This window comes from Corvus brachyrhynchos, unplaced genomic scaffold (genome assembly GCF_000691975.1).
Source record: "Corvus brachyrhynchos isolate BGI_N302 unplaced genomic scaffold, ASM69197v1 scaffold94, whole genome shotgun sequence".
Lineage (NCBI taxonomy): Eukaryota > Metazoa > Chordata > Aves > Passeriformes > Corvidae > Corvus > Corvus brachyrhynchos.
The window spans coordinates 7,995,747-8,013,461 of record NW_008238330.1 but is presented as its reverse complement, the minus strand read 5'-3'; the positions used below and the strand labels follow the sequence as shown (position 1 = coordinate 8,013,461).

Genomic DNA, 17,715 nt, shown 5'->3' with positions numbered 1-17,715 from the left:
CTGGGGCAGCAGTGCAAAGTAGAATAGACAACTATCCTTCTTTGTTTATGATGTTTAGTTCAACCCTTACCTTCTTTTCCCTTTACTCCTCATTTCAGAAATGATCATTAAATTACAATATCATCCTCCTAGTCAGCAAAGTACTTACACAAGCGCTTATCTTTAAGCTTGCTCTATTTAAGTCAACAAGGAGACCTGAAGTTAACAGGATACCATTATGTATGTCCTTCAGTATGTATTTAACTGTTTTATCAAATAGGGACAGACTGCTAAAATGGGGTTTTATGATCTGTAAGAAGGCTTTTGAAAGAAGAAAGTGTTCCTATTCTTTTGTCTAAAACCAAATGGTTTTGCTGTTCAACTCAGTTCTGGGTTCTCTTGAATTGCACAAATCCCATATGCTAAATACCTGTTTTTTCACTCTGCGGCTCAATTATTTTGAAATGTGTAACTTGGGATAAAATAAATCTAGCTTTTGATAATCTTCATTATCAAAATGAAAGTAAGTACAAGCGACAACCTCAGAAACACTTGAAATGATACTGAGAAGAGGAAGAAAGGAAAGAGGATTCAACTGACTAGCAGTTGGTTTCATGTTAGCTCAGTTTCAAGGGAGAAGAAATTTTCATAGAGCTTTGTTCAGATATGACATACCATTAGTGTCATGAATTTATCAATCTCTATCTCACCTCTTTTCTTATGTTTCCATCTCATGAACCTTTCTCATGTGTTCTTCCTGTGCTCTTCTCTAACATGAGAGAGGAGTAAAATAGTGGGGCCAGCCATTCCCTCAAAGCACAGGAGACTCTGCTGTAAGACGTTTAAAAGAAGACAGCACAGTGACTCCTTCAGAAATGCTGCCAGAGAGTGATGACTTGTGGTAATTGTTCCATGGGAGAAGGAGGCAAAAAAATAAAGTTCTTCAAAGTTAAAATAACTCATCTAGGAACCAGGTCACCTAAAAACTCAAAACTTCTTGATGATACAAGAAGGGAATGATCATGACTACAAACATGTGAAATGAAGGTCAGATCGTTGTTGCTTGTCCTCCTGCCACGCAGGTCTGTAAAGAACCTGGCTCCATTTTCCCAGTGACCTCCAGGTACTGGCAGACTGCTATTATTTCTCCCCAAAGGATAAACAACCTTGTTCCCTTATGGGAAGGGACCGAGGGTCTTAAGGGTCCTACCTGCATTGCACTGCCTGTACTTGAGCTGAAGAAGCTCGTTGTCCTGTCTCACAGTCCCGTGCTCCACCAGTGCAGTGAAACAGAGGGATCCTTTTCTTACAGAGTTGTCTCACCATGGACCCATTTAGTATTTGGAGAAGAGCTGATTCCAAACTTTTTTGATTAACAGGGCATTCTTGGCTTTTACAGATAATGTAATCAAGGAGCTTAAATACCCAGTGTCATACAGCAGTGGTGGCTACCACTAGCTGTTTTAACATTGGTATTTTAACATTTGCCATTTGCAAAGAATTAATTCCACCTTTGCACCAGAAGTGCTGTAAATCTTGTCACAACTATCATCCAATAGTAATTGGAAACTTTGCTAATTCAGCCAGTTTCTGGTAAGATGTACACACAGCCCCTTCCCTCACCCACTCACTCATGTTGATCCTGATCCTCTCTCCACATATTATCACACCAAACCTTTCTGGTGCTCCAGCAGATATTAATTTTCCAAATTAAAAACAACATAGGGAGGTACAAGAACATACTGTACACAGGAGAGCTTTGAGTACTGTTTAAGTGCAGCCAATTTCTATGAAGTGGGTCAAAACCAGTCACGTTGTGAAAGGATACACTTTAAACTGAAAAAAAAGAAAATAATCAAAGGGTTATTTTCAAAGCAGTTTGTTGCAAAGAGAAAAAGTACCTCGTCTCCTAAAGGGCTGGAGAGTCTCTTTTGTCTACTGTTGCTAAAGTTAACTATAGTTAGTTTTGGCATGTTGCTTTTTAAGCTCCATGGCTGGCGTACAGTTATCACTAATTAAACACAGTGGTCATAGCAGTGGAAAATTCAACAGTTTAGTTTATGCTGCTGTAAAAAATGTAATGAAATGTACTCTTTTGGGCTTGATTTAGAAAAATCACCACTGACGTCAATTCATAAATTAGTAATCCTATGTTAGACCAAGGTCATTTTCATATTAAAAGTAAAAAAACCTAAACCGGAGTTCAAATAACATTAACAGACTGCTCTCAACTTCAGACAAAGATCGGAACTTGCAGTGGAAATTAGATCTTTGTACTTGACAAAGGAGAATTCATAGGCCTTGCTGAAATTACCATCCACAGGATGAAAACCTCCTACTAAAACCATGTAGATATACTTTAATCATTATCAATAATCCTAGAACAACCTTACAGTGGTCATTGTGAGATTTTGTGGATGAAGTTTTTTCAAAGTGGACTGCAATCATCTAGGCTTACCTGTACAGTAATCTTGCAGTAAAGGCTGCTTTTGGGACAAAAAAATTTTGTTAATCACAAATCATTCTGCAGCTTTTTAAATTGACAAAATGATCAACAGAGCTAAACCAAATTCAGGGGCATTTGGACCCACCTTAGGAATAAAAGGTTGGTGCTTGCACTTGGTCCTGCATCCTTTTTATGTGTTTTTGTAGAATTACTGAAAAAAGCACTGACTTTCAAATAAAAGAAAAAAAAGGAAAAGAAACAAAGTGAGGTTATGCATTGTAGGTATCTGTGAGAGCAGGAAGTGGGACTGAAGGACCACATAGATCCGTGTTTTTTCTGTTATTTGTTTTCCATGAAGAAATACATCAACAAAAAGACTGCAATTGTTTATTCACACTGGAATACTGTTCATGATTTACCTCCCATTTCAGCTGTGATGGTCTACTGTATAAATATGTATTTGGACAAATTGGAATAGCTATTTTATTTATGAAATAGACCATAAAGACTCCTGTGGAGTTTTTGACACCACACCTTGTAATGTGTATTATATCAAGCTGCACTATGCAGAAGTTATGAGGAAAGTCCTCTATGGCTATACATTTTTTACAGAAAACCTAATGAAATTCTATTATGCGTGTTCTATAGCTAGTTTTTAAAAGTTAATAATGTGTTCTTTTTGATTTAGGGCTTAATTCAGCATATGGGCTAATTATATTCAAAGTTTCATTTTATTTTTAAAAAGCTGAGATATTTTTGAATTATAGATGTGCAACCAGAACACCCTTCACTGGTAAACTTGTGTTTTTTCCTCCCTCTCCTTACTTAGAAAGTATCCAAACCAATTTTAGTTATAATTTAAAGTATATTTTTCTTGGCCACTGTTAACTACCTACAAATCCAGCAGAGTGTGACCAGACATCTGGACATCTTGGACTTCAATTGACTGCTCTGATCTCCTGAAAAAACAAAACAAGCTATTCCATGAGCACCAGAGCTAACAGAGCCTGGTTTCCTATGGATTTGTGTCCCATTTCCTTTATATCCCAACAAATAATAAACCCAGCTAGAGACAATATATCCTGTGGCTGGGCTGGAGCTACAAGTGTGCTAATTGCCCAGCCAATATGCTCGTACTCTCAGCTGGTCAGGATGTGTGTGCTGACTGTCTGTCTGGCCTCCACCACGCAGTATATATATTTTGCCTTTCTAAAAAGGCTAAATACTGTCTGGGGGAATGGAGGCACTGGGTAGAAGGCAGAAAGGTACTTTTTGGCAACCACCTAGTTTAATAAGTGGTTCTTACCTGTGCTCAGCATACTACTTACTAGAAATGAGTGGTCTTTCAGACTTTTATCCCTCCACATTGGCCAAACAGCTTGTGATTTTTTTTTTCTTTATGAGACTATGTTAAAACTTAGGAAATGCTAATGTGTTCTTTTCCATGCTGTTGCTTTTTTAGCTTCCTTTTTTGTACAGCTACATGTGTTTTCAAAAACATTTCCTTTTCTAATGAAAGTCACTATTTCATCTGAATTGGGAGCATGATTCGAAAAGTCAAGGAAAACATGCTAATAGTTCTATAGTATTCACTTTTAGCACCTAAATACTATTATTAGTTTGCAAGTAAGCTGTAGAGCCTTAAGTGGGAGCTGAGCAAACTACATTAATCACATATGTAGTTTAATATTTTAGTCAAATGTAAAAGTGTGAAGTCTGTATTTAGTTGCTTAAAAAACAAATGTGAAAACTGCCAAGCTTCCAAAGGTTTTATGAATGCCAGAAGGTTTGAATATTGATTTGGGAGAAACATGCAGGATTTCCAAAAGAAGTTTAGTGGTGGTTGCATCCAGCTCTCAATGATGTTTAATCAAAGTTGAGTGCCTGAGGTGTTTTGCAAATCACAGCCTCCTGAACATAGCTCTGGGGCCCTCCTTTGAAAAATCAGTGTTTTTCAAGGATAGAGGGAATGGGTAAATTTGTGTTCATGCGCATGTCTAGATGAGCAAAAGAAGACACCAAGATTATGAGTGCCAGGTTCAAAACAAGGAAGTGGCAATGATTCTTCATTTCCTTTGCCCAAGGATGTTGTAGATGTCCAAAACATTGTTGGACTGGAAAAATTCACAGAAAATATTTCTATCAAAGGTTACTAAATTAAAAGAAACCATGTCTAGCTCAAAAAGTCCCTCATCTGAAAGTAGTTGGAGGTTGGGAGAATCTCAGGGGGAAGTATTGTATAGAATTGCCCTTTTCTAGCTCTACCTTAGACAGCTGATAAAAGGAGTGTTGGCAATAAGGTGGGAACAATTTACTGTAGGGATTTATCATAGACTAGCAAAATTCATACTCCAGGGTTGGGGAACATAACTTTGGTGATGCAGCAGCACCTCTTCATCTGTTATGTCCCAACAGAAAAGCAAGTCACACACAATCCTAACTAGAGATCAGTGCTTCCAATAGATTTCAAAAACTGCTAAGTAGAAAGACTGGTTTGTTTCAGAAGGGAAAAAGAAAAGAAAAAAGAGAAAAAAAAGAAGAAAAAAGGAAAAAGTGAAAGAAAACCATAAAATATCATGTGATTGAAACTCTCCCAAAAGGACATAAACGACAACCCAAAAGCTAAAAATGGCAGGAATTCTTTTCATGTTGACTGTCTTTTGCAGTCTTGTTACACCCGGTATTTAAGGTTTATTTCTAGGCCGACCAGTTTTTCTTACTCTCAGTGCCTGAGTTATCACACACAGTCTTACAGGGTGTGGATTTATTTTTAAACCCCACAATTTTAGCAAACCTTTCAAGAATGTTTTACACAGTGGTATCAGAGAATCAATTATTCAGCCTGTTTTTAGGTGGATTTTCCCTCCTCCATTTCCTTGGTTATTAAAGAAAACAGCGAAATTTGGATCAGACCTTTAGCTATCCAGTCCAAAATACATTTTTAGCTGCATGGCATCAAGTTGACATATGACGTGACACGATGTAACATAACATAAAACAACATTACTCTGCATAACACATTAGAAATTAAAAACAAATATTTCCTTTGGATCCCATTGGTACTATCAATTTTACTTGCACATCTCTAAATTATGTTTGCTCCTCTCATGTCTTGCCTCTTAGTCACTTGCTTAGGTGAAGAATCAGCCTCCCCCTCCCAACAGGTTGGTTAAAAACATGTACAACGTGTTCTTGGCCTTAGAAATACAGAGAAAAATCAGATCTTTCCTCTGGGATCTTCACTGATGTTTGGCTGATTTTGGTTTTTTTGTTGGTAATTTCCTTGTTTTCATGAAAGTTGTCATTAAACTTAAGGAAAAATTAAAGCTGGAAAAGCTGAAGTACAATCTGAGCTGTAATAACATGTATCTTAATACTCATCATGCAGATACTTAGATATATACATAAGGAAACCAGAAACATGTTAGTGTGATTTAGTAACAGCTAAGGTCAGATGGTCTTCATACAAAATCTATAGATTATTTTTCCTATTGGTAAAAATTACATTGGTAATTAAAAGCCATATGATTCCTGCCAATTTATGGAGAATCAATTCATATAATGAACTTTGGAAAGCAGTTATTAACATCCTCACTGGTATCAGTGAGGAAAACTCACAGAAGTGCACATTTTTAAAAGCACTCTCTTGCCTAAATGTCTTGATTTTCAGGCTCCGCGTCAAGTCTGTCAGGCCTGTTTTCCAGAGATGCTGATCAAATATGGGTCATTTTGACTTCTGATGGAGCTGTCAACATGATGTCCTTGAGAAATTGAAACTTTTTGTCCCTAGCTGCCAGACACAGTAAAGAGCGGTAATAATGATGCCAAGATGAGTTACTGGCTTAGCTAAAGAAGCATGCATGTGGCTAATTAGGTGTAAAGTACAAATCACCCAGGTACTAGCTCTGTGATAGCTTTGACCCATGCGGTGAGAGGAGAGTGAAATTAGGCTTTAGGAAGACCTTTCTCACAGTAGGGACAGCCCAACACTGCAACAGGTTGCCAGAGGTGGCAATGGAGTTGCTGTTATTACTGCTCTTCATGGGCAGGTTAGATAAACATCTGTCAGCTATAATATAGGTACAGGTGATTCTTCACTGCAGCTGGAGAAGAAAAAGATAATGTCTTCTGGGGCCTCCTTCTGCCCCATTTTCTGTGTCTCCATGTAGGTTTGCTTGGGTGCTTTTTACAGCTAGAAAAACACCAGAAAGTTTACAGTTGCTTTATCATAGCACTCTGCCTAGGCTGAAAAACACTGCTGAGAAAGGTGTATTGTGTACTTAGAACTGTATTGCACTCCACAGGAGGAATTCTCTTCCCCTTCTCCATAATGTTCATGTCTCCTTCTTTTTTGTAGATTTGAATTTGCCTTTTTTAAGCTGATTTTTCAGGCAAGTCATTATTAGTTAAACAGGCATTGTCTTTCAAAGCAGCCTTAGCCCATGGGTATACAGCTGGCAATAGCAGTGTGCATTTCTCTGCCTTGAGACTCCTTCTTCCAGGAACGGCAGCAGTGTGGTTAGAACCTGTTGTTATACCAGAAGGCTACAAGGTGAATGCATTTGCTGCTATCTTTGGTTGTGAGGCAATTCAGTCAGTTGCTGGGTAGCTGCAGGGTAACTCAGCATCATTGACATGAATGTGGAAATGTTCTGTTTTGGGCTGTGACTTCTCTAATCAGCGTATGGCTACAAACATCCATAAGAAATCTCCATCCATTTGTAATGATGCAGATGATCGGTAGAGACACCATGCTCTTTGGCAGTCATTGCATCATGTTAGTCATGTAATACTGACTTTCAGTTGGTAGTGTAATATCTGTAACTACTACAAGTCAGTTGTGTATAAACAACATATACAATAGCTTGTATATTATATAGTATATATACTATACTGAATCAAGATGTTGGTTCTAGAGGTATTTTGGGGAAAAAAATGTAAACACACCTAGTTTATAAATGTACAGTATTTATAAGTGTGTATATGTAAAATATGGACAGAACCAGCTCCTGCTAAAGTGATCTGATGGCTTTTAATTTCAGGGAGTCACTGAAATTTGAAAAAAATTGTAATAACCTAAACTATACATTATATTTAAGGGACAAAGCTACAGGTTAGCCTTCCTATGCTGCCCCAGGGATGAACTGGCCTTTGGTTACTATCTACTTTGGGAAAGACTTCTACTAAAGCAATGAAGCTTTTGTTTTTCAAAGACCTATTTATTCCTAGTGGGTGCCGGTCAAAATCTACCCCATAGAGCAGATAGATTAGATGAGAGCAGCATCTCTAAGTTCTTATCAACTGCTTTTTTCAAACTTCAATTGATCCTGATATGGCGCTTTTGTTTCTCACTCACCTGCAGAGCCTGGAGTTTGCACTGTATTTGGAGATCCTCACTACAACACTTTTGATGGACGGACATTTAACTTTCAGGGAACATGTCAGTACGTTTTGACGAAAGACTGCTCCTCCTCTGCCTCGCCCTTTCAGGTGCTGGTAAAAAACGATGCTCGTCGGACCCGTTCTTTCTCCTGGACAAAGTCAGTGGACCTTGTGTTGGGCAGAAGCACAATCAGCCTCCAGCAGCACCTCACAGTGAAGTGGAATGGGACCCGAATTTCACTACCTTGCGAGACACCGCAATTTCAGATCGATTTGGATGGTTATTTGCTGAAAGTGACAACCAAAGCAGGTAGGACAAGTGTATGTGTGTGTCTGTGTATGTTTGCGTGTGTGTCTTTCTCTGAGGACCTTCCCAAGTTCAACATGAACTGTAGTCAGTAAAAAAGCATGGCAGCAGTAATAAATATTGTTATAACTCTTTAGAGTTTAGAGAAACCCACAGCGCTTTCAAAATTTCTGCAGCCCACAAGCAGACAGAAATCCCAGCTATGAGTTTGAAGTCTGCAGGATATTGCTTAAGCTGTGTTTCATTCTGTGGCTGACAATTAGCTGCCCAAATAGACAAATTGCCATGACTTTTACTTACAGTAACTTAAAAGTGTCTTATGCAAAGTATGGTGTGTTGACCCTGGCTGGACATCAACCAAACATGCCCACCAAAGCCACTTTATCACTTCCCTCCTCACCTGGACAGGGAAGAGAAAATATGATGGAAGACTCGTGGTTCAAGATAAGGACTGGTAGAGATCACTCAGCAATTACCATCATGGGGAAAACAGACTCAATTTGGGGAAATTAGTTTAATTTATTGCCAATCAAATGTGGGTAGGATAATGAGAAATGAAGTAAAATATTAAAAAAGCCTCCACACTTCCAGTTCCCTTCTTCATAAGCTGAGCTTTACTCCCAATTGTCTCTACCTCCTCCTTCCCTGAGTGGTGTTGGGGGGGTTGGGAATGGGATTTGCAGTGAGTCCATCACATATTGTATCTACCAGGTCTTCCTCCTCAGGGGAAGGACTCCTCATACTCATTCCTTGCTCCAGCATCGGGTCCCTTCCATGGGAGACAGTTCTCTGCAAAGTTCTCCAGTGTGAGTCCCTCTCATGGTCTGCATTTCTTCACAAACTTCAAAAATGTGGGTCCCTTCCACAGGGCGCAGCCCTTCAGGAACAGAGTCCAACATGGATTCCCCACGAGGTCACAAGTCTTGCCAGTAAATGTCCTCTAGTGTGGGCTCCTCTCTTCATGGCTCCAGGATGGACTTCCCACAGGGTCGCAGTCTCCTGTAGGCATCCATCTGCTCCAGTGTGGGGTTATCCAGGAGCTGCAGGTGGATCTCTACTCCAGCATGGAACTCCGTGGGCTTCAGTGGGGCAGGCTTGCCTCACCATGGTCTTCACCATGGGCTGCAGGGGAATATCTGCTCCAGTACCTCCTCTCCCTCCTTCTCCACTGACTGCAGGGTTGTTTATCTTACACTCTCCCTCCTCCTTCTGACTGCAGTTGCACAGGTCTTTTCTCCCCCTTCTCAAATATGTTATCCCAGAGATGCTACGATTGTTGCCAAGGCCAAGCCCATCTTGGAGCCAGCTGGAATTGGTCCATCTTGGAGCCAGCTGCAACTGGCTCCATTGGACATGGGGGAAGTTTCTGGCAGCTTCTCACAGAAGCCACCCCTGTAGCTCTCTGCTTCCAGAATCTTGCCATGCAAACTTAGTACATGATATCATTTGTTACTTACAGATAAGAACAGAGAAGAGATCAGTTCTTAAACATAAAATTCAGGTTTTTCAAAGTTCCAGGAACATATCTTGCATTTTAAGTGAGAAATTATATAAATTCATGGTTATAGTGGCTGGAATGAGTTTATGTTTTAAAATTATGGAAATATTTCGCTGGGGCTACCCAGCAAAATGGAGGCCCTGGTTTGAAAAGGAAGGCCTAATTTACTATTCAGTGCCATCTTACTGGGCTTGCTTTGTGTTCAAGTAAGAAGTTGTCTGCAAGGAACAGTCTACAGCACCACAAGCAAAAGGAAATTAGAAACTTTATAGTATGCTACCTTGTTTCTAGAAACAGGGAAGGGAGATAGCATTCTCTCAGGTCTTTTGAGTCTTAGAAAATACATTAATTGTCAAAATGCTAAACCAGAGGATTTACTTTTGCTTTGATAAACTGTTCTGAAACTATAGTATCCTTGCGCAGATAAATACTGAGGAGAAGTTTAAAACTTTCTCATTAGCATGTGTTAGCTACTACTATAGTCCTGAGAGATTTCACTTACACAGTGAAGTACTGTTTCAGTGAGAATACTATTTACTGTTAATTCAATTAAATGCCATGTGGAAGCAGTGAAACCAGTCTTTCTTATGGAGTGATACGGTCGCAGGCGTCACGCATAGTCATACTCATTATCTAGCATAATTTTTTTTTCAAGGGGGACACTAGCACCCACTGTTGAGCTGAGAGTTTAGACACCTGTTCATTTAACCTCTGGAAATGTGAATCTGCATAATGTGGATCCCAGCTCTGGGCTCATTCCTCAAAGTGGCAATGCAGATTTTTGTGGCTGTCTGTAAAATGCACACAAGTTGACCATTATTCACAACTTCTAATTAGAAGCATCTTGAGGGTTTTTCTTTGCAGCCAGCTGAACACCATGAATTCAGGCGATGTGGATTTCATTAGCCAACCACAGGCCAAGGAAGGGTTTTCAACTGAAGATGAATGACAGCTAATCCTGCTGCTATTCCATTTGTCTCTGGTGCAAGCCTAATAAATGACTACACACATCCTTGTCCATGTGTTGGCAGAGGAAGTGCAAACATGGCATATGACAACATACCAAACAGTGTGTAATCACTGCAAATTATAGCCTAAATAATTCCTCCCCTTAATGGAGCAGGATCAGGTTTCTCTCGCTGAATACAGCATGATGGGCCAGGTCCTCCTTTCCTCAGCACATAAGGCCTGGAAAGAAGCAGAATGGCCTGGCTCCATTTTGCTGGGAGAGGATAAGCAGCAGAGAGGCTGTAGAGAAGAAAAATGTGCTGAGTAGAACTGGTTTAAAGGCAAACATTTTGTTCCACAGGAAGTTCTGAGTACCAGGAGAAAAAAAATGGAGAAATTTCTGTTTCAGAAGGAAACATGGATTTTTAAAAAATATATGCTTTCCCAGTGTACAGTGAAAAAAGAGAGGAAGGGAGGAAGTAATGAAAAATAAGCAAAACTGCTGCACTAGAAGTAGAATTCAAAGTAAAATTGGGCTGGGAAATGCAGGGTCTGGTGCTTACAGCTCAGCCAGCATTCCCACGGATTTTGGTTTTCCTTTTGCAGAGCTGGGAGTTGAGCCTTGGATAAAACAGGGAAGCCCAAAGCTTCAGGAAGTCTTGTGGTCCCTGGCTACAAGGCAGGGGCATGGCAGGGTAGTCCTGGAGTTTCATATCCCGATCGTTCATGCTTCTAGGCAGCCCACCAGGCGAGCTGGCGGGAAACCAGCTTGGAGCCTTGCCTGTGCTGTTTTGGAAGTTCATTGAATACGATATGTCTCCCTGAAGCATTTCAGTTCTGATGAATTGGCATTTTCCAGTGAAAACCTGTGTTGTTGCTAAATTCCTCACCAGCTGTAGCCCTGGATGCCATGCAGCAGAAGTCCTTGCACTCTGCACTGGAAGCTATGGGTCTCATTGGGATATGTTGAGTCCTTATCCAAAATTTGTGTGTTGGAAAGACAAAAGACTTTCACAGGGATGGTGGTGCTTATCTATTCCTCTATTGCATGAGCATTTTGTTGTTTTTTCTTTGCTATCTTTTGCACAAAGCCACTTTGCTGCACTTTTTCTATACCACTTTGACATTAAATCTTTATGGAAGAGTTGTTGGCTGGTTCTTGAGGATTCCTTTAAATCTCAAGGATGCCAGGAAAATCATGCAGAACAATTGATGAGAGCTCCCAGCATGAGTAACTCAGTGTGTGATATACATAAATCTAGAAGGATTTTTTTTAAAATGCAGTAGAGTACATAATGTGCCAAGTTAAGAAATCAAGTAACAAGTTGGTTAGGCATCCTTCAAGGAGAGGATAATTGGAAAAAATGAAAAAGTAACTCAGAGAATATTTCTTTTTTGCACATCCCCAGATGGGACAGATGTTGCATCCTTTGGCTTCACATCTCTCGGATTCTGATTCTTGTCCAAGTGAATGGGAAACTCATCCATTTTGGGGGGGGGGAAGAAAGGGGGGTATAGGCACCAAGAAACTCTTCCAAACAGTTTCTGTCTGCCAAGGAGACCATTTCAAGCACTGCTCTGTAGCATAATCCCGTCTGTCACAGCTCTTGTTGGTTTACAGAAACTAACTGGATTTTCTGCTTGTGAGCAAACAAAAGGCACACACTGCACAGTGTGATCAGGCTCCAACAAAATTATCGTGCATGTAGGGGTAAATACTCTTCCTTGTTACTCCAGAAAGGAGAAAGCTCTGTTATGGACAGAAACCTTTACGCTGTTCATCAAAGCTAGAAATTACCCTTCTATCTGAACAATTACAGCAGAATAAAGTGTAATTAAGCCATAGCAGCTAGAGGAAAGTATGTCCATGTGGTTGTTAGATAGTGAGTCTCTTGAATGAAATCCAGGAATTAAAGCAGGAACCTCTAGCTTTTAAAATGTGCATTTTTATATGCTGAGAAGAAAAGCCATAATTTGATGTTATTCTTCTTCTGCATACCTGCATGCCTTTTGCAGGTCTACAAAAGCAAAATGTAACAAGTAAATTAACTCAGCTGAAAAGGACATAAATATTCAGGACAATTTTCAAGTTAACCTTTCATAATTAATGTATTTTCACTGAAGATCAGTAAGTTTTATCTTGAGGAAAAAAATAGTCCTAAAAGGAAAATTAAGATAGAATCCTTTGCCAGTCTTTTCGGACTTTGTTTAAAGTAGGGAGCTTCTGAGGGAGCTTCTCTGGGGGAAGAACTTGGACACAGCCTTAAAAACTATAGTTATTTTCTGAAAAGAACTGTTTGAGAATTTGGATCTTGATGCTTTAAACTTTGAGAAAGTTTATGTGATTCTCAAGTCTGAAGAAATCTTGGTTTATAATTTAATGGCAAGTATTTTCTAAATGCCAGCACGGCAGTATTAATCTTGTGTCTGCAAATCAAGCTGTGTTTTGTTTTGTTCAGTGTTGTCAGAAGCAAAGACAGCTGGATTTTGAATTTGTTCAGCACTGATAATGTATGAAGCAGCTTAAAAGGCAGCTCTCCCCCTTGCCACTGTGCTGGCCTCATTAACAGTTGTAGTCTTGCACAATTTCTCAGTTGGCTGGGTGTAAAGTGCCTTTGGAGGAGGAGACGGTGTCCCCACCCATGCAGGGTTTAGGAGGTAATTTGAAACTGATTTCAGGCATAGTTAGCTCAGGATATATTTGTGCTGTCATTGCTAACCTATGGTGGTAAGAAAACAGTGTAATATACTGTAGTGACAGGTGATGCAGAATTATCTTCACAGCCTTGACGAGTAAATCATTCCCAAAACTCTTGGTGACATGGTGCAACCTACACAAGCACTGGGGCAGGATGTTAAGATGGCAACACACCCCTTCTATAGCCATAATTGCTGCTTGAACCTCACCCTGTTCCTCTGCAATGCGGGTAGGAATTGTCATAGGAGACAATGGGATGTGTTGCTGAAGGAAGGGTTCCAGCTTTGAACTGAGTCACTGGTATGTTAATTACTTACATGAGGATAGGGCAGGATTTGGATCACACAGTGACAAGCACTGATTTACAGGAGGAAAGGGTGGTGCTAAGCCAGCCCACACAGCAAATGAAGAAAGCTGGAGAGAAGCCCTGGTCCTGCACCACAGAGTGATGCTCTTTGGTATTCTTGGCTAAGCAGGGAGAACAGGGTAAAATCTGGATTATCCTGTTTAAAAGTGGGATCCTGTGTTTATTCTTAATTAATTGCTACTCACAGGTATTTTATGAGAACAAATTAACATCAGCAAAATGATTTGTGATCTTCAGGTGCAGGGTTACTGCAGATGTGACATAGAATGATTCATGAGACATGGAAATAATTACAAGAAAGGCCATTTTTGGGTAGAAGTTAAGCAGCAATGTTTCTTGTTTTTATCCCAAATGATATCAAAAGTGTTTTCCCTTATGAGCTGCCTATTTACTCCTCAAAGAATGGGATTCATTTAATTTACAGTCACTCAGGTAAAAACTAGAAGTTTAGTCTACACCTGATCTCTGGTCCCTCTAGAGTATTGCTGGGAACAGAAAGTAGTTCAGATTCAGAAAGTAGTTTATTCCCTCTGTATTAGACAATCCTGTTGCGATCCAGAGCTGCCTATTTTACTCCATCAAAGGGCCTAGACAGCTCACTTAAGCTAGACACCAGCTTTTAGATGGGTACAGACAGATAAAATGGATTTCACTCACCAAAAGTGACTTTGATTTTGATGTTCTGGAAGTGCCAAACCTTCCTGTAAATCAAATTGTAGCAGATTACATCCCAGCCATTAGATAAAGGTTAGATGTTACCGTCACTTCTCAGTGTTGCTAACTTATGCAGACTACTTCAAAAGGTTGGTAATTAATGCCTTTTGAATGAACAGTTTGAATCCAATTCAGAATGTTTTCTTATAACAGTTTTACCCATCTGATATATCTTTAATCCTTATAACTCTTTCTACTCCCACAAAATAAGGTACTTGTATTGGAACAGTTGTATTCACCCCAATGAGCCATCACTGTCAGCTTTGTAGGCAAAAGTAGGATGTTTCCCATAAGGTGGTCACTGCTGGAGTCTCACAGGACATGGACATCTTTGTATGATCACGACCTGTGCAATGGGTTGCAATGGTTGAAATTCTGGGCCCCCTTCAAAGTCAGCTAGAAATTTACCATAGCAAATTCAATTTGCAGAATTTTGCAAGGGCTCTCCTTTGATGTTGGGAGTAGTCCTGCCTTGGCTTCATATTTTTTAGGATGACCCCATTCATTAGCAAGAAGGAACAAAAATAAGAAGAGATAGGCATGAATGTATTGTAATTGACTGTAATTTAAGAAACACTGCACTTGCCAGAGGCACTTACTGGGAGCTATGGGAACTATATAGAAATCTAACAGCATTATGAGAATGAAGCCGATGGCTTTGTTCAGGTTCCCATGAAAGCTGTTTCACAAACATAAGGTGCAGTTTGTTATTCTCAATTTCTTCTCTTTCTTTTTCTATGTGCATTTTTGTCTTATCTTTTTATTAGGCTTGGAAATATCATGGGATGGAGACAGTTTTGTGGAAGTCATGGCTGCACCTCATCTGAAAGGCAAACTCTGTGGTCTGTGTGGCAATTACAATGGGCACAAGCGAGATGACCTGATTGGGGGGGATGGGAATTTTAAGTTTGATGTGGATGACTTTGCTGAATCCTGGCGTGTGGAGTCCAATGAGTTCTGCAGCCGCCCGCAGAGAAAACCTGTACCCGAGCTCTGTCATGGGACAGTCAGGGTGAAACTCCGAGCTCACCGGGAATGCCAGAAACTCAAAGCGTGGGAGTTCCAGAGCTGTCATTCAACGGTGGATTACACCACATTTTACCGGTAAGTGTGGCTTACTGTGGAGGGAGATACTAAGTTACTGTGTGAGGAGAAAAACCACGAAGTAGGCCCAGGTTCAACAGCATTTAAACATGTGTTGAGATGTTTTTGCTGAGAATTAATAAACGGACTTACAGTTTTCTGAATCCAGATTCAGAAGAAGATGGTCCTGAGCTAATAGACCTGAGCAGCCAACAGTGAGAAAGGCAGGCAGGCTTGTGATAACCTAGAGAAAAAGTACTTTTGGAGACTGAGGAAAGAGGAGGAAGAGACTTCAAAACATTTTCGTAAACTCCCTCTGGCTTCAAAGTCGGTTGTAAAGTTGAGGCTGACTTTAATTGCTATTTCTTGTGGTCCAGAGAAGTGTGCCTTCCCAGAAACATTTTGAAAATTACCTTATTAAAGCAGGGATATTAAATATGACTGGTGCCTCTTGGATGGTGGGGTTTGTGGGTTGAGAGTTTGAAAGGGGTGAGTTAAGAAAAATTCCATGTATGGCCCATCCTGCCCTGGGAGAAAAGAAAGACAGACGAGGATCTAGAATCCTTGTCTGAGCTAATGATTTACGATTTTTTATCTTTAAAATGCTTAAAGTCTAAAACAAAGAGACGTATTTTCTGTTCTTTAATTGGCATGAGTTTATTTACTCCTCACTCAGTAAATACAATTCTCTTTCCTTTCATGCCTGACATAAAAGGTAAGAGCAAGCCGAGTCACCGTTATATGGTTGTGGATGGAGCTGCCTGATCTCTGTGCTCCCAGCTTTCTCCATTTGGGCACATCCACTGAACTCTTTGATTTATTAGCAAAAGCTTTCTAGAATGACTCGATTTCCCTTATGCATTGCCTTTCCTCTTTTTTATAATGAGACAGAAAGACTTTTTTCTACTGCAGCAGAGTACATCTGGGACTGGGAAATGCTAGAAGAAGACATACAGCTTGGCTTGTAGTCTGTGTGCCTCTGCACTTATTTTGCTATGGTGTATCCCTGTGCTAGGAGCCTGGCAAAGAGTAAAGATTATATTGTGTGCAGGTTATAACACTTTATCTTTTCCAATGGCTGAAGGCACAACAGAGAGCACTAGAGAAGCTAACACACATACAGTGTCTGTTGAATGCATTTCAGCAACATTCCCATCTCACTTCCATCATCCTTTAAAGGTAGGTGATGACAATGCAAATGGAAAATGGACACAGAGAGATTTGTTTAATTTTGCAGTGGATTTTTTGTTCCTTTTTTAAAGTAGCTCATGATTAATTTAGTGCAATACACTTCCTGACACCACAGCAGAAAGTGATTTATATTTTGGCTACAATGGTCAAAAAAAGTCTACATGTTTGCACTCAAGAATTACCGTAGAGCTTTTCTGTTCTTTTAAAATGATGTCTAATGTTTGTCCTGGAAAGACAATGAAATCAAGCAAGTATTTAATTTGATTGTGTCCTTTTGTAGAAAAGTGTATTTTTCCCTAAGGAAATGTTATGTTGAAATGACCATCATATTCCATTAGAAGTAGCTGTTCATTTGTTTCTGTTTAGATGTTGCTAGCTGTTAGAATGCTCAGCTTCCAACCAGGAATAAAGATAAACTATAATTTATAGCTAAATAATGGTACATAATAGAATGCTGCGTCTTGTTAGAAACTGATAAAGTTGTAGCAAGGAATTTAGTCAATGACCATGGCCATTTTTCATAGCAGGAAGTTTCTGCAAGGAGGTAATGATTATGGGACATGCATTCAAGAAAGTCCTGGAAACCCTTCTGAAATAAATCTTTGCAGATATAAATATATGTGTGTGTGTATAAGTACAAATACGAGTATTTGAGAGATTTACATTTTTCATTAATTTCTTTTCAAAGAACTTATTACTGGTGATGTGCTTTTACAGGAGATTTAAATTTCCATTAAAAGAAATTCTAATTAACATAGCATTTAACTGAGGTTTTTCTTTGGAAAGGCGTATTTAGTCAATGTTCTCTAATTTCAGGGTAAGTTTAACTAAAATTTTAAAAATTCTGGTTTTTAAATTCTGAACAGGCTCCTAGAAGTAAGAAAAGTGAGGAGGCACAATGATACGGTCAGATTCTTTTATTTTCTCCTAATGTCCTCATTGACTTGAATAGCTTCTCAGTTTTTACCCTCCAACATTGTATATTATGGAATTTTTCCTTTTGAAATACTACATTTTCAAGAGTTAACCTTTCTTGGTCATTTTTGCTGATATTACTGACATTGCTTCATTTTCATTCTGCTGCTTGGGTAGTCACCTGCTG

General features: G+C 39.6%; 1 protein-coding gene across 1 annotated transcript in view; it reads left to right on the top strand.

Annotated features, from left to right (window-relative positions):
* The window catches only part of BMPER (BMP binding endothelial regulator), a 70,582-nt gene that overhangs the window by 10,228 nt on the left and 42,639 nt on the right, over positions 1-17,715 (top strand). The window contains exons 6-7 of the mRNA XM_017734461.1: positions 7,788-8,117; positions 15,107-15,443. Coding sequence (XP_017589950.1) covers positions 7,788-8,117; positions 15,107-15,443 — 667 coding nt within the window. The remainder of the gene's footprint in view (positions 1-7,787; positions 8,118-15,106; positions 15,444-17,715) is intronic.